This window comes from Carcharhinus amblyrhynchos, chromosome 8, assembly GCF_965287045.1.
Source record: "Carcharhinus amblyrhynchos chromosome 8, sCarAmb.v2.hapA, whole genome shotgun sequence".
NCBI classification, from domain to species: domain Eukaryota; kingdom Metazoa; phylum Chordata; class Chondrichthyes; order Carcharhiniformes; family Carcharhinidae; genus Carcharhinus; species Carcharhinus amblyrhynchos.
The window spans coordinates 30,292,951-30,314,245 of NC_137331.1; the positions used below are offsets into that span (position 1 = coordinate 30,292,951).

Here is a 21,295-nt window from a genome sequence, read left to right on the forward strand (position 1 = left end):
ATATTCTTAGCTGTGAAGTGAGAAATTCAATTAAAAATAATGCAGCAAAGCCTTTCTTAAAAGGAAAGGGGTTGCTTTATTTCATATTATTGCTCTTGAAGGTACTTAAAAATATTTGTTACCATAAACATGCGCAAAGATTAGTTCCAGGTAAAGATAAAGTAACACTGAGAGTGAACTCAATTCAGTCTTTATTGTTCAATGAAGGTCTGGTAATTTTTGAAGTTAATGGTGAATTGTCTGAAGTGAAGATTTTAAGGTTGTACGATTACCTGTGCAGCTGCGATGGCTTCCGTGATTGACTTTCTGAAGAGTGCTTTCACAGGTACCTTAGTAGATGAAATCAAGTTTCCAGGGAGAGGAGAAAGTTCCTTCTTTCTCTGGCTCTGCAGATGTGACATTTTCAAACTTAATTGCGTATATCTGAAGAATCCATCCCTGATACCTCGGCTTCTATTCTCCTATAATTCTATTCAGTAGCCTGGAGCCATTTTGAGCTTTTTTAAAAATCAGACCTTCAGAGGAATCTTTCTAAAAATTTGTAATATCATAATAGCATATCATACTAAGCTGTTGTGGCAGAGTCTTGAAATCATCCCTACCTTGTGTTTGCCTTTTCCCTCTTTAACAATGCCATCGACATGCAGAGATTTAGACTGTCATGTACTGATTAAACTGTAACATTGAAAATACTTTTGGTGATGGGCAGTATATGAAGATGAGGAAGGCCTTTGTTTATTCATTATGTTCAGTGTTTTAAATGTTTAAATATTATAGATATTGTTCATTGTCCTCAAAGACATCTCAAAAAGTTTGGATCAACCATCTGTAACTATGTCAATACTCTAACAGTGAAATTTGTATACTTAAGCTGTTTCCAGAACAATCCAAAAATATCTCAAAAAAACATGGACAGGATTTTCCATTTTGGGTCAGGTCCTAATGTCAAGATCAAATACAGGTCTCAGCAGCAGTAACTCAACAGCAATTTTACTGGTTTTTAGCAGCCAAATGATCATTCGCCATCCTGTTAAGGATGATGGAGATGCCCTCGAAGCTGGAGGGCCTCCAGCACTGAAGAAGCTGCAGAGGAGAAAGAACAGCTCTGTCTTGAAATGCCCTCACTGCCTTTTACATATTTGAAATTAAAAATGGCCACGGCTGCTGGACCACCATTGAAGGGGCTAAGACTGCAACTGTGGCCAGGTAGGTGTGGCAGTTGTGGGAAAGGGATGTGAGGTGTGACCTCAGCGATTCTAGGGTATTGTCCCCAAGTCTGTCATTGGAAGGTCACCTCCAGGCATCAACCATGCTTCTTAGGCTGCAGGCTGACTAAAAGAAAATTTCAATCAGCATATGATCAGCGACTTAATTAGCTTTAAGCTAATGTCCATGGAATGGCTAGGAATCATGCCTGCTTACCTAAATTTCCACCCCCAAATAGGGGCCAAAATCCTGCCCAAAGCTTTTTCCTGTTAAATACACATCACTTAAGGATATTGGAGCCTGTTAACTTCTGAAATAAATTGTACGGGGAGATTTGTGCATATGTACATCCACCTGTCCCAGATGTTCTGCTTGGATATTAACTTATGCATCAAAAACTATTGTATCCTTGTAGATTATTTTAGTTTAAAATGCAGCAAGAGTGATTCAAATGTGCAGAAGCCTGTTTGCAGGAAAACTTTTTCAACGATTTGTTGATTGGTACGCCTTTTCTAATGTTAAAATCCCCTGTTTCTGGGGATATTAATTGTACTTTTTGCTCATTCATCCCTTGTCATTGATTCTGTTTTCTGGTCCTGACTCTTTAGTTCTGATTTGCTGGTCCAGTGATACTATTGTTATTGATCAGATATATGCGAACGTTGTGAAGGGAATGGTGTTGAAATTCCAGCTTCAACATCAGCTATCTCATGCATAACTTCACAGCAATTTTCTAATTGTCAGCTCATTTCCTTTTATGCTGCTTGCTGAAATGTTCTTAAAAATATACATGGAGGATTTCTGTATCCCCTTTCATATGATGCCCCTCTCCCATTAATTACCATCCTCGGACAGGAGGTCTGTTATTGACTGAGCATTGTATTTAGAAATTTTAACAATTGCCAACTCAGAACTGGAAAGTTGGGGTAAGTTGCCTGACTGGCAAAAGATATCATTAAGAATTTTGCTGTTTTCGGTGCACGTCAGGAACGTGCAAGCAGGCGGGCTGATGCCCAAAGACTGAAATTAACAATTTTAAACTTTCTGGCTCATGCCAGGAACCTGGAAGGAAGCCAGCTGGGATGACAAAGGATATAATTAAAAAATTAAAGACTGTCACAAGGACATGACCAGCAATGTTTTTGGAAAAGCTCTGAGACTTTTATAATCAGGTCTCACTGCACTAGTTCAGTAATGCAAAATAAACAATCCAGGATCTTTCCACATTTCATGGGATTCTCTGCACCTTAAAACAACTAGTCCTTCTCTCTCAATACCACCATACATTTCCCTTCAGGAGTCCTTCATATTGAGCACCCCTTTGTCATGAGCATTGAGTAACCCTCTTATTGTGAGAGCAGTCACCTTTCATAGTTTTAGCAGAAGATAGATAGATGCTGTTAATTGGAGGCTCGGTAAATTAACTGGATTCTATTTCAAGACTCTTCTGTTTTTGCTTTTGTAGTTCTTGCAACATATGCTTTCCAGAAATGCAAGTTTAGAAAATGTGCTGGTATGACAAGTTTAAATGTGCCATTTTACACTTGCAGTAAAAATGTGTTATTTTAGTGTATTTAGGATTTTCCAAGAAATATCAAATAGTAGCTTATATAAATGTTGTGTCTTTAACGTAATAACACAATTATAAAACAAAATATGACACCAAGCCACTAAGAGATGGGTCAGAAGATGAGGTCAGCTGGCTAGTAGTTTGATTAAAGAGGTAGGCTTTAAGAAGGGTCTTAACCACCCTCAAAGTGAGATAGAGAGGCAGAAAGATATAGGAAGGGAGTTTTAGAGCTTAGAGCTAGCCAAATTAATATTGGAGATGCTCAAGAGGCCAGAATTGGATGAGTACAGGTATCTTGAAAGGTCATGAGGCTGGCAAACATTACAGACCTTGGGATGGACAAGATCTTGGACAGATTTTTTTCTTTGTTGATCTCTTGTGTTTTGGGTTTCTTAGGTGTTGAGAAAACAGACCCATGATCCCTCATCAATTCAAGACCTGATTGGTAATGCAAGGATTGCTGCCAGAGCAGAGAGTGGTGTCTGCCAGTGAAGTAGTCCAGAAGTAAAATAATTAGCATCCTTATTCTTTTTGGATTATGATCCAAAATGGGGGCTGGTTCCTAGCTCAGTTTTGGAACCAGTCATGAAAAAGACATTCCTCCTTGGGGTAGTTTTTGTTTTTATAAACTACCTTTCTTTGGCACTACCACAACTAAAATGCAGCTTTTAAAGAGGCATTCAAATTACAATGGCAAGGTGACTTGGCTTTTTAAAATAATTAAATATTAACAGATCCAGAGACTTGAATGATCTCTTTTTAAATTTGCATGTAATTTTCTTATTTAATCAGCCTCTTGCCCTTCCCTTGTGCGAGGCTGTATTTAATATTTAAATGCTCATTTAAATATTATTTGCAAGCCCGGGACATAATTTTCTAGACTCATTTGTCCCCCTCTAACAGGGACCAGACGTGATAGTCTCGCTGGTGGGACTGGAGGCCATTGAGGCCCTGTGGGTGGTTGGGGGCAGGGGTGGCAGTGCCAACCTGGGCAGGGCCAATGGGGAGGGATGTGACTTGAAGGGGAGGCACCTCGTGGGGCCTCTGTAATCGGGAATTGCTGGGGCAACAATGTCGACCAGGTGTCGAAGAGTTGCTAAACAGGGGCAGTGCTTGGCAGGTGGCGGGGTGGGGGGGTGCATTGGGAGATTATCACTCCCACCAGACAACGTACTCTTATACATAGTCCCCTGGCGAGAATCACACTTCGCCTCATGTATTTTTCTAGCTTTGATAAGGTTTGCTTTTTTTCTCGCTCCTGCTTTTACACTCCTTCAGCACTTAGAATTTTTTTGCAAAATCACCCCAGTGGAATTTGATTAAAATTATGCATTTGTTTCCATGAAAACGAGAATATTTCTTTATTCCTCTGTGATATAATTTATAAAGGAAAATCAAAATAATGATTCACTGAAGTTAAATTCCAGATATTCAAACAAGACTTTATTAACACACAAGATTAAAGTATTCATTCATAAATCCTCAAAAAAAATCAAATAAAAGATGCTTTGAGGCTGGTGCAAGTTATGAGAACTCAATTTTGTCCATATAAAGCAAAATATTATGGATGCTGGAAATCTGAAATAAAAACAAGTAATGCTGAAGATACTCAGCAATTTGGGCAGCATCTGTGGAAACAGATAATGTTTCAGGTTATTGTTATCAGGGTACTCAAAGATGATTATTAGAAAAAGCTTCTCCCAATCTTTTTGGTCAAAGATATTGGCTTCAATCAGTCATCCTTGCTCTTAGAACTTAGAACTTTACAACGCAGTACAGGCCCTTCGGCCCTCGATGGTTCCACTGGTCGGCGCAACAATCTAATGACCCTCTAACCTAAACTATTCCAATATTATCCATATGCCTATCCAATGACCATTTGAATGCCCTTAAAGTTGGCGAGTCCACAACTGCTGCAGGCAGGGCATTCCACGCCCTTACTACCCTCTGAGTAAAGAACCTACCTCTGACATCCGTCCTATATTTATCACCCGTCAATTTAAAGCTATGTCCCCTCGTGTTAGCCATCACCATCTGAGGAAAAAGGCTCTCACTGTCCACCCTTTCTAATCCTCATCATCTTGTGTGCCTCAATTAGGTCACCTCTTAACTTTCTCTCTAACGAAAACAGCCTCAAGTCCCTCAGCCTTTACTCATAAGACCTTCCCACCATACCAGGCAACATCCTGGTAAACCTTCTCTGCACCCTTACCAGTGCTTCCACATCCTTATTATGCGGCGACCAGAACTGTACGCAATACTCCAAGTGCACCCGCACCAGAGTTTTGTACAGCTGCAACATGATCTCACGGTTCCGAAATTCAATCCCTCTACCAATAAAAGCTAACACTCCATACGCCTTCTTAACAATCTTATCAACCTGGATGCCAACTTTCAGGGATCTATGCACATGTACACCGAGATCTCTCTGCTCATCGACACTACCAAGAGTCCTTCAATTAGCCCAATAAATGCAGCCTTCATATAAATTGATATCCCAGCCCATCATGCATAATAAATCTGTTGACAGACCTCCATCCGCAACTGAACATACTTGTCCATTATCCAAGCTGTAACAAACCCAAGGTCATAGAGCAAGCTACCCAGCAGATATACTCATCAAGGATTGCCTGAAGGCAAGTAAACCTCAACCATCCCCATTCAGCTGAGGTAGTTTAATTGCCTTTTCTCCTGCAGCTTCTCAACCTTCTGATTTCTCACTTCCTGCACTCATTTCTTTTCTCCAATCCTGGGTGCTCCGGTCATCTTTTCCCCCATTCTTTGTCTGCTATTTCTGATCCCACTCACTATCTCCGTGCTACCACTCTCTCTTCTGCAACTGTGGGCAGCATAGTGGTTAGCACTGCTGCCTCACAGTGCCAGGGACCCGAGTTCAATTCCAGCCTCAGGCCACTGTGTGGAGTTTGCACGTTCTCCCTGTGTCTACGTGCATTTCCTTTGGGTGCTCCAGTTTCCTCCCATACTCCAAAAGATGTGCGGGCCATGCTAAATTGACCGTAATGTCAGAGGGATTAGGGTAAATATATGTGGGGTTACTGGAATAGGCCCTGGACGGGATTGTGATTGGTGCAGGCTTGATGGGCTGAATGGCAGCCTCCTGCGCTGTAGGGATTCCATTCTATGAATCTGCTCCCTGGCTAAATCCAGTTATTCAACGTGTGCCCTCCAAACATCGCTTCTTTTATCCTTGACCCCGTGACTCCCTGTGTGGTGTCACAAGATCAAATAGTTGCAAATGAAAAATTACTGATTTCAACGTGCTAATCTGGTGTGAGAATTATGTTACTTTATTCAATGCTACTCCTGTCCAACTGCAGTAGTTAGCATTTACCACAGGGTGGCACTCCAGAAGTGCATTTTCCAGAGAACAGCAGACGTTCTGGTACAGCAGTTTCATTGTACTCATCTCAAGGTTTACAGAAATTGTGTGTGTGTGCATGTGTGTATTTCCCCACCATTTTTGCCAAAGTAGGATGGGTTCTGCCCCTGAAGTCCACTTTGTTTATAGATCCCCTTGGACTGCTGAAATGCCCATTTCCTTCAGCGTTTGTGAAATGACTGCACCAGCCTTTGGGTTATTTTGCCTGCCCAAATGTCTCTGGAAAATAGTGGCAAAAGTTATTGTTAGCATTGCAACTTTTGGAGCATGCTGATGAATTTCTTAATGACCGCAAGATTAGACTTGATTTTTAATTTTATTATACAAGGGCCCTTTATTACCCTCTAATTCCTGTCCTGGTCCTAAAGCATCTTTCCCTTCATCCATTTCTTGCCCCTCCCGCAACTCTCTGCCTTTACTTTTCTCTCTTCCATTTCTATGCCTAGGTGTCTCTTCCCCTTTTACCCAGTCACTCCCCTCTGTTTCTGCTGCCATTCTGTGCCCTTCCTCCCTGGCATCCCCATTCCATCATCTGCCTTTTCCTTCTCTATTACAACAGTTTAGCGAAGTATCTGTTTCTCCCTTTTTCTTTCTGTTTCTCTCATATAGATTGTAGTATTTATCTTCCAGCTACATCAAACCCCCAAAAGAAAACTCAACCTGAAGAAGGATGCACTTTTACTTTTGCACGAAGAACTGAGCCAGCTGTGTAACTTTTCAACGTCCTTTCTCCCTGTCACTCATATTTGTTGCAGTGCTGGTAAATTTCCCAAATGATGCTTCTTTTCAAACTGACATTGCAAGCTTCTTAAGAATAGTTTAGTAACAGAAGCACCAGGAATGAGATCAACATCAAGATGCAATTTCTTGCTTTTTCCACAAATAAACCATCCAATTGGTTGAAGAAATTGGGTTTTGAATTACTACCCTGTGTGTGTGAAGTGACCTATAAATTTATAGTTAGATTCGAGTGTGTAACAGAGGGTAAGCGAGGAGCATGTTAATAAGGAAAATGGGGCACAAAGTGGGGGGGTGGTTTGTGATGAATATAGCCTTCTATATTCAGAAGGCTATAATCAGCTTACAAATGGTTAAGGCCTGTCATGAAGTAGGTCAGGAGGGAACTGAAACTGAGAGTCTGGAAAAAAAAATTGAGGGGCTTTTTTAATGTAAAATGTGATCATCATTTGTATTAATTCTTTTTCTTCAAGATATTTTTAAATTTAATTGAGCACACTTCAAATATACCTGATAAATTGAGAGAAAGCGAAGGAGTGACTTGAACAAAATGATGAATCTAAGAGGAAGATACAGAAATAAGCTTGTGGACCAGTGATGTGCCATTTATTCAATTACAAAATTTTGCAATCAGGAACGTACTTAAAATGCACCACTGCTGTCCTTCTGTTGAGTTCTTGCAATTCAGATTTGTGGCTCCCAATCATGCGAACAAATTTTGTGATTTTTAACTTGATGTAGAATTGATATATATGGAATTGATATATTTAAGGGAGAAACTGGATAAAAATGTGAAGGAGAAAGGAATAAAAGGATATTTGATGGGATTAGATTAAAAAAAAGGGAGAGAGGAGGCTGTGTGACAAATGTGTATATCTAGATATCATATACATATGTAAATTGAAGATGGAGCTCGTATCAATGCAGGACTTGTTTGGTTGATGTGTGGTCCCCTTTTTTAAAAACAAAAGTGTTACATTTTACAATAAATTGAAATTTCTTACCCTACTAGTTTTCATCAGCCTTCAAATATGCATTTAAAGTTAATTAGATACAATGTTACTAGTTCATCTTGTATAGGTGAATAATGATCATGTTTGTATGTTGAAATTCACCTTCTGAAATAATTATTCCAAATGACGTTTAATCATGTATGTTATGTGACATTAGAAAATGAAATGGCCTATTTCCTGTTAACGTTCATATAGTAGGTGGTATAATGAGTGAAATTTTACCAAAAAATGGCAACGTGTATTTCTTACCTGAGACACAGCCAGTTTTCGGACCAAATTTTCTGACACTTAGAAATCTGGGGAAGTGGTTAATATTGTCACACAGGTGGGACGGGACCTGATGATAAACCTGGCAAGGCCAGCTCCATGGAGATTGGGGCGGAGGGGACACCACCTTTAGTGTGTCATGATTTGCATTTCAAAGAAACTCCCCCAAACCCCACAGGCATATGGAGGACCACCTCCACAATCATCAGGGCAATCACTGCAGTCGCACGCACGCACGCACACACACACACACACACACACACACACACACACACACACACACACACACACACACACCCCCTTCCGGGCTGCAGCCCTGCTATCCCAGGGGGCCTGCCTTGGCCCTCAACCCTGGGGCTTCCAGGCACTTCTGCGCTCCCAGCATAGTCATCATGACTGAACATCGTTTTCCAAAACCAATAGTGATTCGTGGTGGGATGACTTCATGCCGTTGTTTAATAAGAAAATGTAATTGAAATTATGCAAATCAGGTTTGTGCCCCTGATTATATCACAAACAGGGATGATCTCAAACTGAGATCTCAGGCACAAATCCTGTTTTGGCCATCCCCTGAGATAAAGCAGCTATAATAGGATTTCTGCCCACGACAAACCTGGCCACTAGATCTCGTCCTAGGTTTAACCAGCACGAGATACATCGCCAACTGGTACCTCAGCTATATGTAGCATGTATATAAAGTTGAAGACTGGACCGAGAAGTTGAAAATGCAATGTTATTTAAATAATCTCAAATAGAACCATTAATTTACCTGTCTGCTAGCTTTTAAAAATCTACCACATTGAAAATTTTTCATTATGTAAAAATATGCTTCCTTTTACACTTGCACTTTTTTCCTCTTACAAATGCTTTTGCCTTCCCTGATCAAAGTCTAGGAGAGTAAGTTCCAGTTTTAATTCACGTTTGCATGCAGGTTATTTTATCTGTTTCATCTTAGTTGTATAGCAAAACTATTTTGTCGTTCACCAATCTCAAATCATTGCTTCTCTAATATGTCTAGCAATTTTTACCCAAAAATCAATGAAATCATTATTTAGGTATGATGGCAGCGGCCACTTAGAGTCTAACGATTAGAGAAATAAACAATAATTATCAAATGTTCTGGTACACTAAAGTGCCATGTTGATATTTGGGAGCAATGTAAATAAACTAAATTTTAATTAAAATTCTTAGGCAAATGGAAATGATACAGTAAGATCAGTTATAACTTAGTTTAGACTCAATAGTACAAATTGCTTCTATTTTTGAGTTCTTCGTTCCAAATTCTACAACACCAGGGTCTGCTTACATTTGATTAAAGACTTGTGAATAGCAAAACGGACTTGATCTGCCCAGTGTTTAGGATCTAGATTTGTGCACAGATATCTGGACTAGTGTTTGAGTCATTCCATGCTGTGTGTGATTTGTACATTGGATTTGAACAATTTTTTTTGCTATTGGTTTAAACCCTTATTGGTGTGCTTCTTTGTTTCAAAGTCTTCTATGTTGATTATAGTTTTCTCTTCACCATTGATCGTTAATTTACATTAATAGATTATATAAATCAATAATTAAAAGCATTACTGTATTTGTGTTACAATTAAATGTTGGGCAAACTAAACAGTTAATACACATGAATGATAACTTGAGACCAGCCTTCAAGTTAGCTGGGTGGATGGACTAGCCATGGAACTTCTCTTGTCATGTATTTTTTGCTTATCTTGCATCATCTTCAGTTCTGCACGTTTGTACTCAATTCATTAAGACCTCATTTACTGTTTGTATTTGCTTTTCCATTGTGTGAGATATTCAGCGTTCTAAGCTATTGATTTCTCTTAGGATTCTCAAAGTAGACAATCGGGATACAGTATGCACCAGCTTCAAGGCAATAAGGAATATGGCAGTGAGAAGAAGGGATATCTCATGAAAAAAAGTGATGGGTATGTATTTTTCTATGTTAAATAAACTAAACTAATGATCCAAATTAATGGCTCATCTATTCACGTTATACTACTCCAATCTGACGTATGGATTTTGCTAGAGCATCTGAACCCATCTAATTCTGTTCAAGTTTCCAACCTTAAAGCTGAACTTTTTAAGTTACAAAAAATGCAAGTAATGTTTTGCAAAAATAATTGTAAATTATTTGACCAGCCATTGGAGTCGAAACTTTGAAGTGAGAGATTCCAGGTTATTCAAACATATTTTTAAAATTTGTTTTTTGATTTTTTGCTTTTGAAAATAATAGCTCACTTGAACAATGCAGTGGAAGAGCTAGTTGGCCTACTCCTGCTCCTATTTCTTATGTTCTTATGTAACCCATAACGTAACCCCAGTGAGCTGTGCCAAAACTGGGTTTTCATCCCTAATTTCCTCCACGTGATCTGCAAGAGAGTAGAAGATAGAAAGAAATGTTTAGAAAATAAGATAATGAGTCATAATGAACATTACCACTTCTTTTGATATTATCCTGGGAGTAAGTCTTAAGGCTAGCCTTATAGCTAAGAAAAGCTATGGACTGAAAAGTAAGGAAAATAACAATGGTTACACTCCAACATAATTCCATTTATTTTGTAATTATACTAGACTGCCCAGAGCATTGGGTGGAATTTATTTGATGCCCATCCCTGAGGTGGATTTCATGGCGGGGTGCCATTTAATCAGATGTGAGGGTGACATGTGGTGATCCTGCCTAGTTCAGTCCTACTGAAGTTCAGGACAAGAAGACTTGTAAAAGATCTTTCTGCTATCAGTGGTATTCGCCATGATGGATTCTCCATGAAGCCCAAAAAGGCTGGGTTATTGGGTTGTTTGCAGGCTTCTGAGAAGAGACCTTCACTCGCAGGTACTTGGTGCCTAATCAAGGGAACCATAAACAGGAAGGAATTTCCTGCTGAGAACTGTCCTGCCCTTTTGCTGAACCCCCTTCCCATGACCTGCAGCAGCTGCCACTAGCCTGTGGCTGGGATACATTGGCAATCCTTGGCTTCAGCTGGGCACATTGGAGGCAGCTGTTGCCCTCCCCTGCTGGTGCTGCCGAGTCATGCATAGTTGCCAGTCTCTAATTGGTTGGCAGCCCTTAGGTGGGGTGGCTGCGATTTCCACCCTCTGGGATCTTTGTTCCTGGGGAATGACATGCCTGACTGGCATTTAATTTGTTGTGCCTCCTTGAAAGGGGGCAGTGTAGGTTCTCCTCCATTTGATATGGAGTAATGTTTGTGTTATCACTTTCTAGATTAATATAAACAAAGCTGAAGGGCAGGCATTGAGGTTGAACACAGAACTTTAATGGAGACTGTGTGCTGCTTTAGCTTACACGTAGTAACTGTTGAAGAGAAATGAATCATGTGATACTCATTACTTTGTAATTACATACCAATTAGCATAAATATTATTTAAATAATAATATTTAATTTCCTAACAAATGCTATCAGAACAGTATTAAAAACCTTAATATTGCTGCAAAGTTTCCAACAGACTAGACAGAATTTAAAATCGAGAATTATGAGATAATGCATTTTGGCAGAAGGGATAGAGAGAGGTGTTACGTATTTAATGGCACAGCTCAAAAGATGTGCAGTTGTAAGGTTTAATGCAGAGAATGGAAGTGAAGAAAGGAAAGTAAAGAATGTTGTTGGAACTGCATTCATCCCGGCAAGTGGAGACTACCCCATCACACTCCTGACTCGTTGCCTTATAGATCATGGACAAGCTTTGGAGAGTCAGGAGATCAGTTTATTGCTGCAGTCTTTCTCATCTTTGACTTGTAGCCATAGCAATTGTATGGCTAGTCCAGTTCAGTTTCTGGTGAATGGTAGCATCCAGGATGTTGATAGTGGTGGATTTAGTGATGTTAAAGCCATTGAATGTCATGGGGTGATGGTTGGATTCTTCCTTGTTGGAGGTGGTCATTGCCTGTCACTTGTGCAGTTTGTTAACTTGCCATTTGTTGGCCCAAACTTGGTTATTGTCCAGGTTTTGCTGCATTTGGACATGGACTGTTGCTGTATCTGAGGAGTTGCAAATGGTGCTCAAAGTCGTGCCATCATTGGCAGACATGCCCCCTTCTGATGAAAAGGTCATTGATGAAGCAGCTGGAGGTGGTTGGGCCTTGGATGCTACCCTAAGGAACTCCTGCAATGATGTCCTAGAATTGAGATGATTGACCTTCGCTAGTTATACTAATCTTCCTTTGTACCAGGTTTGATTTTAACCAGTGGAGAATTTTCCCCCGATTCCCATTGAGTCCAGTTTTGTTAGGGCTTTTTGATGCCACACTGAGTGAAATGCCTTGACCTCACCTCCAAATGTTCAGTTCTTTTGTCCATTTTTGAACCAAGGCTGTAATGAGGACGTGAACTAAATGACACCGGTTGAACCCAAATTTCACATAATTGAGCAGATTATTGCCAAGCAACTGTTGCTTGATAGCACCCTTTCCATCACTTTACTATAATCGAGAGTTAACTGATGACATGGTAAATGGCCAGGTTGGATTGTCCTCCTTGTGTTGTACACAGTGTACTTGGGCAATTGTCCACAAATCGGATAGATTCAAATGTCATAGCTTTATTGGAACAGCTTGGTTAGGGCCACAGCAAATTCTGGAACACAAGTCTTTATTACTATTGCTGGAATATCAGGACCTGTCGACATTGCAGTATCTGGTGTCTTCAGCCATTTCTTGATTTTTCATGAAGTGATTGGCTGAAGACTAGCATCGACAATTGACCTCCAGAAGAGGCCAAAATGGATCATCCACTCGGTAATTCTGGCTGAAGATTGTTGCGTATGTTTCAGCCTTATCTTTTGCATTGATGCAAAAACAATTGAGGATATTTGTGGAGCCTAACCTTCCCCGTGAGTGAATTGTTTAATTGTTTACTACCATTCACGACTAAATGTGACAGATCTTAGATCTGACCTGTTCATTGTCACAGATTGTGGTTACAGTTCTGCTGCCGTTGATGGCCCATGGCACCTCATGGATGCCCAGTCTTGAGTTGCTAGATCTGTTTTAAAATTATCCCATTTAGAATGGTGGCAGTGCCACACAACACAATGGATGTTATTCCCCAGGTGAAGATGGGTATTCGTCTCCACAGGGACTGTGTAGTGGTCGCTCCTACCAATACTATGGACAGATGCATCAGTGGCAGGCAGGTTGGTGAGAATGAGATCAAATATGTTTTTCCCTCATCGGTTCCCTTACCACCTGTTACAGACCTAGTCCAGCAACTATGTCCTTTTGGATTTGGCCAGCTTAGTCTGTAATGATGGATGTTGGAGTTCTTCACTCAGAGTATATTCTGTGCCGTGCCAGCCTTCGTGCGTCCTCAAAGTAGCATTCAATCTGGAGGAGTACTGATTCATTAGCTGAAGATGATAGTATGTAGTAATCATAAGAACATAAGAAATAGGAGCAGGAGTAGGCCATCTAGCCCTTCGAGCCTGCCCCGCCATTCAATAAGATCATGGCTGATCTGTCATGGCTCAGTTCCACATTCCCGCCCTCTCCCCATAACCCTTAATCCCCTCTCTTATCAAAAACCCATCAACCCGCGTCTTAAAAATATTTAGCGAGGTAGCCTCCACCACTTCAACGGGCAGAGAATTCCAGAGATTCACCACCCTTTGAGTGAAGAAGTTCCTCCTCAGCTCCGTTCAAAACCTCCCCCCCCCTTTATCTTGAGGCTGTGCCCCCTAGTCCTACTATCCTTTCTGAGCGGGAAGAGTCTCTCCACCTCTATCCTATCCATCCCATTCATCATCTTATGTGTCTCAATGAGATCTCCCCTCATTCTTCTAAACTCTAACGAGTACAAGCCTAGTTTATTCAGCCTCTCCTCATAGCTCAACCCCCTCAACTCCGGCATCAGCCTAGTAAACCTCCTCTGCACTCCCTCCAAGGCCAAAATATCCTTGCGTAAGTACGGCGACCAAAACTGCACACAGTACTCCAGCTGCGGCCTCACCAATGCCCTATACAGCCGCAGCAAGACCTCCCTACTTTTATATTCAATCCCCCTCGCGATGAAGGCCAGCATCCCATTTGCCTTCCTGACCACCTGCAAGCTGGGTTTTTGCGACTCATGCACAAGGACCCCGAGGTCCCTCTGCACCGTCGCATGCTGCAGTTTTTCTCCATGCAAGTAATAATCCTTCCTACCATTATTCCTGCCAAAGTGGACCACCTCGCACTTGCCAACATTAAATTCCATTTGCCAGTTCCTGGCCCATTCGCCCAGCCTATCTAGATCCTTCTGCAGACTCTCCACACCCTCCGCACAATTTGCCGTTCCACCAATCTTGGTGTCATCAGCAAATTTCGACACCATACACTCGGTTCCTTCCTCTAGATCATCTATATAAATGGTAAATAGCTGAGGCCCCAGCACCGACCCCTGAGGCACTCCACTAGTCACCAACCGCCAATCCGAATAGCACCCATTGACCCCCACTCTCTGCCTCCTATTTGACAACCAGTCCTCTATCCACGCTAACACCCTACCCCCAACTCCATGTCCCCTGACCTTCTGCAGTAACCTCTTGTGAGGTACCTTGTCAAACGCCTTCTGAAAATCAAGAAAGACCACATCCACCGGCTCTCCTCTATCCACCGCCCTAGACACATCCTCATAGAACTCCAGTAAATTTGTCAGACACGACTTCCCTTTAACGAAACCGTGCTGCGTCTGCTCTATCAAGCAATTCCCCTCAAGATGCCTCGCTATTTCCTCCTTGATGACGGATTCTAACATTTTACCTACAACAGTCGTTAAACTAACCGGCCTATAATTCCCTGCCTTTTGCCTGGCACCCTTCTTAAACAACGGCGTAACATTAGCCGTTTTCCAATCTTCCGGCACTTCCCCGGAATCCAGCGACGTCTGGAAAATAACCACCAAGGCATCCACTATCACCTCCGCCATTTCTTTCAGAACCCTCGGATGCATTCCTTGCCCGTGATTGAAGTGATGCCATGAGACTTAATGGGCTCCGGAATCGATGTTGAGGGCTTCCGGGGGAATTGTATACCACAGTTCAGCCACCTCTACTGGATCTGTCTTGCCAATGGGACAGGACATATCCAAGGATAGTGATAGTGGGGTCTGGGACATTATTTGTCAGATATGGTGATGAGAGTATGACTTTGCTTCACTGGTCGGTGAGGCAGCTCTCCCAATTTTGGCACAAGCCCCCAGGTTTTAGTAAGGAGGAATTTGCAGAGTTGCTAGGGCTGAGTTTGCCATTGTCATTTCCAGTGCCTAGGTCGATGCTGGATAGTCTATCTGGTTTCACTCCGTTTAGGTTTTTTAGCAGTTTGATGCAGATGAGTTGTTTGACTGGCCACTTCAGAGTGTATTTAAGAATCAGCATATTGTTGTAGATCTGGAGTCACATGTCGGCCAAACCAGGTAAGCATGGCAGATTTCCTTCCATAAACAATATTAGTGAACCAGATGGGTTCCTAACCCTAACCTAATTGTCAATGTTTTCATGGTTGTCATTAGACTTTTGGTTCCAGATTTTTATTGTATACAAATTCCACTATCTGCTGTGGTGGGATTTGACTTTGGGTCCCCAGAATACTACTGTGGATTGCTGGTCTAGTGATAGTGTAACAATGCCACCACCTTCCTCCAATATTAAGCAATAGAAATGCCTAGAAAATCTGTCAGCAGAGGAAATGACAATGATATTTCAGTAGAAACAGTTCATTCTGATGAAAAATCCCTATCTGAAACATTAATATTTCTTTTTCTATATGCTGATCACACTACTTAGTTTACTGGCTTTGCGTCAGATCTCTGCTACTTTTTACTTCAGTTTGTGCAGATGCAAAATATGCTTAAATATGTATCTGTGTGAATATTATCATAGATCATAGACCCCTACCGTGCAGCAAGAGGCCCTTTGGCCCATCAAATCTGCACCAAACTTAATTCCACCCAGACCCTACCCTCATCCCTACATATTATACCCACTAATCCCTCTAACCTACACATCCCTGGACACTAAGGGGCAATTTCTTAGCGTGGCCAATCAACCTAACCGGCACATCTTTGGACTGTGGGAGGAAACTGGAGTACCTGGAGGAAACCCACACAGACACGAGGAGAATGTGCAAACTCCACATGGACAGTGACCCGAGCCGTGAATTGAACCCAGGACCCTGGAGCTGTGAAGCAGCAGTGCTAACCACCATGCTACCATGCCACCCACCGCTGTGCTACCGTGCCGCGTATTAATGGTATATATGAAGATAAATAACAGCATGGTTCTTCTATTAATTTTATATTACATAAAGTGATTATTTGGATTTCTTTTATTGTAGTCTTCGAAAGGTCTGGCAGAGAAGAAAATGCACAGTCAAGAATGGCTACTTGACGATATCACATGCAACTGTGAGTAATGTCTGTTTGTCTTTTAGAGAGCAAAAGGAAATAGAGCTTTCAATCACATATTAAGGAGGTGGTTAATATATGCATTTGCAGTATTGCGCATTGATTTGAGCAGTTTGAAATTTTGACTATCAAAGTGAACAAGATATTGATATGCAAATTGTGTAGCAGAATTATAAACTAATAAGTGAGTTTTCTTCATTAAAAGGGAATGTTAATCCTGTGATGGCAACAGGAAGATATTGGATAAACCGCTGAGAAACATTCATTCCACTAGTTCATGCTGATGTCAGTGCTGCATTTGCACCTCTTCCCATCTTTTATTATCTAAATCTATCATCGTAAATCTCTAGTTCCTTCTCCCTCATAACAAGCATTTTGGATCTGTCATGGTAGAAGATACTAAAAGTATCCCAATAGTAATAGGTTATCAAGGGATAAAAGACAGGAAAAAACTCAAAGCAATCGCTATCACTAGAGAAAAAAGTACGAAGAAATTAAGAAGTCAATCACACCATAAAATATATGAAAATAACAAATAGGAAATGATTCCCTGGCATATCCAGCCTGCCCATAAATAAGGCAGATAATCCCCATATGCCTGGAGGCATGTACTTTCCAGAGAGAGGCAAAAAAAAAGGCCAATCCAGAAAGACATCTGGAGATCTCTTGGCAATCTGGATGAGTCTAGGAGGTCACATAGGCTGTAATTTATATTAGAAGATACCTAGTTCTTGTATGAGGTGATCTCCAACTCAGTCAGAAACATCAGCTCTCCCTTGAAAGAAAACAATGGATCAGCATTCACCGTACAAAACAGCGACCTTTTTCACAGGTTCATTCTTAGTTTCTCAGACAATAACTGCCAAACATCTAATGTAGTCCTACCCATGCTTAAGTTGTAGACATGATCCCCTGTCCTCCTTAATCTATTGAGCTTAAATTAATTGGTCACCGTAACCACAATTTAATGCCTCCTTTATTTCATATACATTAGTAAAATCACCCTGGGTCTCTATAATATGCAGACCTAGCTCTTCGAATCTATTGGGTAACTAAGAGATGTTTTAAGCTGGAAATTTATCTTGCGTCCTCCTATGCACCATTTCCAAAATCTCAATATTTCTCAGACCATATGAGGAGACCAAAACTGGGCACAGTTTGTTAACTGAGACTTACCTCAGGCCTTGTAAAAGGATAACATGGTATGCTTTGTTTTATCGTGAGTCATTATGTGAAGATAATGTAGAACTGTGTTTGCATTGAGTATGTTTTCATGACTCATTTAGTGAGTATGTACTAAAGCACCCAGATCTTTCTTTTACCACTAGTTTTAATTCTGATCCCAGTAGGGTGCATGTAACATTTGATCTTCCTATTTGCATTATATTACTCTTTTATATGTGACTCATCACAACCTCGAATTTCATTCACTCCAACTTTGTAATTTGAAGTGTAGAGAATCCTGGCAATTAACTAGTGCAAAATTAATATGGTTATTTATTTTAGATCTTCTTCTACAACTTGTGTTTGGATCCAGCATAGTTTAATGGAATTAAATTTTCTTCCTCAACTATCATACTGAAATAGCTTTAAACAATCTCAACCCAACTCCTGATGGGCTTAGGCCCATAGTATACTCTAAGTTAATACTGTGCCTTTTAGAACATAGAACAAAGAAAAACTACAGCACAAACAGGCCCTTCGGCCCATAAGTTGCGCCGATCATATCCCTACCTACTAGGCCTACCCATAACCCTCAATCCTATTAAGTCCCATGTACTCATCCAGAAGTCTCTTAAAAGACCCTATCAAATTTGCCTCCACCACCACCGACAGCAGCCGATTCCACTCACCCACCACCCTCTGAGTGAAAAACTTACCCCTGACATCTCTTTTCCTATTCAAAAGATTAAATTGTCTTTGCATTCTATGCATATCTTTCAGCTTTTTTGGTTTTTTAAAAAAATTGACAATTTCAAAATTTTTAACTAAACCTAAGGAACATAATGAACTGATATTATCACAGATGAAATAATATAATTCACTATATTCTCTCTGTATGTTAGTTTTGCTCCCTTGCCTTGTCAGAGTTGCCATCTTCTTTAAACCCAATGATGTTATCAGCAGTCACTGTTTAAGTAAGCATATAATCTGTATATCAAGCTACCCAACGTGTTTCAATAAAAATTGAAGTGCAGTGGGGGGAAAAAACTCTGAACTGGTATCAGCATGGATGTATGACAGTTGACATGAGTTTGTCATGACTTAGGCTCCAGTTTTACCCAATAACATTAGTTGTGCTGTAGAGAGATATTTTATTAGAAAGTGTTGTTTCCCACAAGAACTGGGAAAATTTTTACACATTTTTTGATGCAATTTTCAAGCCTTTGATCACCTTTTTTAACATATATTTCTGCATGTTCTTAATTTCATCTGTGAACTCCTCCCCCTTTCACCTTGCAGGTTATCTCTTTGGCCACCAAATGCAAAGGGTAAGAAAAGTTCACAACATGTCCTGTGGGAAAATTACCAGTTAATCTTTCCTGGCAAAAATAATTGAGGGAGAAATGTTGGTAGTCGTCTTCTCCTTCATGCGCCATCACTAAATATTATTTGGGGAAAAAAACTAGGCTTTAAATATCTTGGTATTTTCAACATAATAGCCCAAGTCTTTCAGATTGTCAGAGATGGGATACAAGTTGGGAGACAGACTTCAGATCCTACAGATATCCTGACGTGCTCACGTGCACTGAAATTGCCTGGGAAGTTTAAACTTCTGATTCAGGGCCCTCGAATATTTCCAATACTGAACTCAGAGTCAGAGACTTGAGTCAGAGACTTAAGCCAGATACATGGGAGTTGCTTGTATACATGGCTTGCAAATATTATGATGTGGAGGTGCTGGCGTTGGACTGGAGTAAACACAGTAAGAAGTTTCACAACACCAGGTTACAAGTCCAACAGGTTTATTTGGCAGCGTTAGTTTGTGGAGCCTCAAGCTCCTTCAGGTGAGTGAGGACTTGTGTTCACAAACAGGGCATATAAAGACAAACTCAATTTACAAGATAATGGTTGGAATGTGAGTCTTTACAGGTAATCAAGTCTTAAAGGTACAGACAATGTGAGTGGAGGGAGAATTAAGCACAGGTTAAAGAGATGTGTATTGGCTCCATCTAAGACAGTTTGAGAGATTTTGCAAGCGAGACAAGTCATGGGGGTTACAGATAGTGTGACATGATCCCACGGGGCCGTCCTCATGTATGCGGAACTTGACTATCAGTTTCTGCTCAGCGATTCTGCGTTGTGTGTTGTGAAGGCCGCCTTGGAGAACGTTTACTCAAAGATAAGTGGCTGAATACCCGTGCCTACTGAAGTGTTCCCCGACTGAAAGGGAACACTCCTGTCTGATGATTGTCGAGCGGTGCTGGTTCGTTTGTTGCCGTAGCATCTGCATGGTTATCATGTGTTAACGACACGTGACAACACAGAATCACTGAGCAGAAACTAATAGCCAAGTTCTGCACCGGCTCAACTGGGATCTTGGGTTCATGTCACACTATCTGTAACCCACACGACTTGCCTGGTTTTGCAAAATCTCACTAACTGCCGTGGCTGGAAACAATACGCATTGCTTTAACCTGTGCTTAACCCTCTCTCCACTCACATTGTCTGTACCTTTAAGACTTGATTACCTGTAAAGACTCATTCCTACCATTATCTTGTAATTTGTGTCTTTATATGCCCTGTTTGTGAATACAAGTCTTCGCTCATCTGAAGAAGGAGCTTGAGGGTCCGAAAGCTAGAGCTGCCAAATAAACCTGTTGTGAATGTTACACAGTATAATACCTAATCTAACATAATTGAACAACTGACCCACCCCCTACTTGACTACTCACCCATTTATCCATTCAAATATTCTCACTCACCCATTCATCCACCTTCATTCATTCATTGAAAGACTTGAGACCTTTAAAAACTTAACTGAATAAGGAACATACTGTTGTAAAATGGGGCCATGGCCTTTTTTTGCCCAACTCACGGGTCTCCATGTGACAAGGTTTGCAGGTCCGTTTCTGCTCAGCTGGGATCAAACATCCTGACAAAATATGTAGTATTGTTGAGTGAAAAATTCACAGGCAGTAGCAATAAATCCAGGTTTGCCGCTGACCTGAGGCTCTGAATCAGTGTACTGTATAAATAAAGTAATTTATTTTTCTGTTAATGTTCAATAACTGTCAACAGATGCAAGGAGCATATGAACAGTAGTAAGCTATTTAGAGGCACAAGCCTTTTCTGCCATTCACTGCAATAATGACTAATCTGTGACATAACCCTATGTACCTGACTTTGCCCCCAATCTGCTTCAAAATAGTTTTGTCGGGTGCATAGAAACGTAGATCATTACAGCACAGCACAGGCCCTTCGGCCCTCAATGTTGTGCCGAGCTATGTCCAATCCCAAGATTAAGCTATCCCCTCCCTATAATTCTGGAGTGCTCCATGTGCCTATCCAATAACCTTGCCTTGCTGCAACTGTACAGGGTACTGGTGAGGCTGCAGCTGGAGTACTGTGTGCAGTTTTGGTCGCCGCACTTGCTCAAGAATATATTGGCCTTGGTGGGAGTGCAGAGGAGGTTCACTAGGCTGATATCGGAGATGAGGGGGTTGGACTATGAAGAGAGACTAAATAGACTAGA

At 41.0% G+C, this 21,295-nt stretch overlaps 1 protein-coding gene across 2 annotated transcripts in view; it reads left to right on the top strand.

The window, feature by feature from the left end:
- The window catches only part of LOC145346497 (arf-GAP with SH3 domain, ANK repeat and PH domain-containing protein 1-like), a 320,720-nt gene that overhangs the window by 176,771 nt on the left and 122,654 nt on the right, over positions 1 to 21,295 (top strand). For both annotated transcript variants that reach the window (XM_080193831.1, XM_080193832.1), the window contains 2 exons: positions 10,031 to 10,131; positions 16,530 to 16,599. In XM_080193831.1, the coding sequence (XP_080049957.1) occupies positions 10,031 to 10,131; positions 16,530 to 16,599 (171 nt within the window). The remainder of the gene's footprint in view (positions 1 to 10,030; positions 10,132 to 16,529; positions 16,600 to 21,295) is intronic.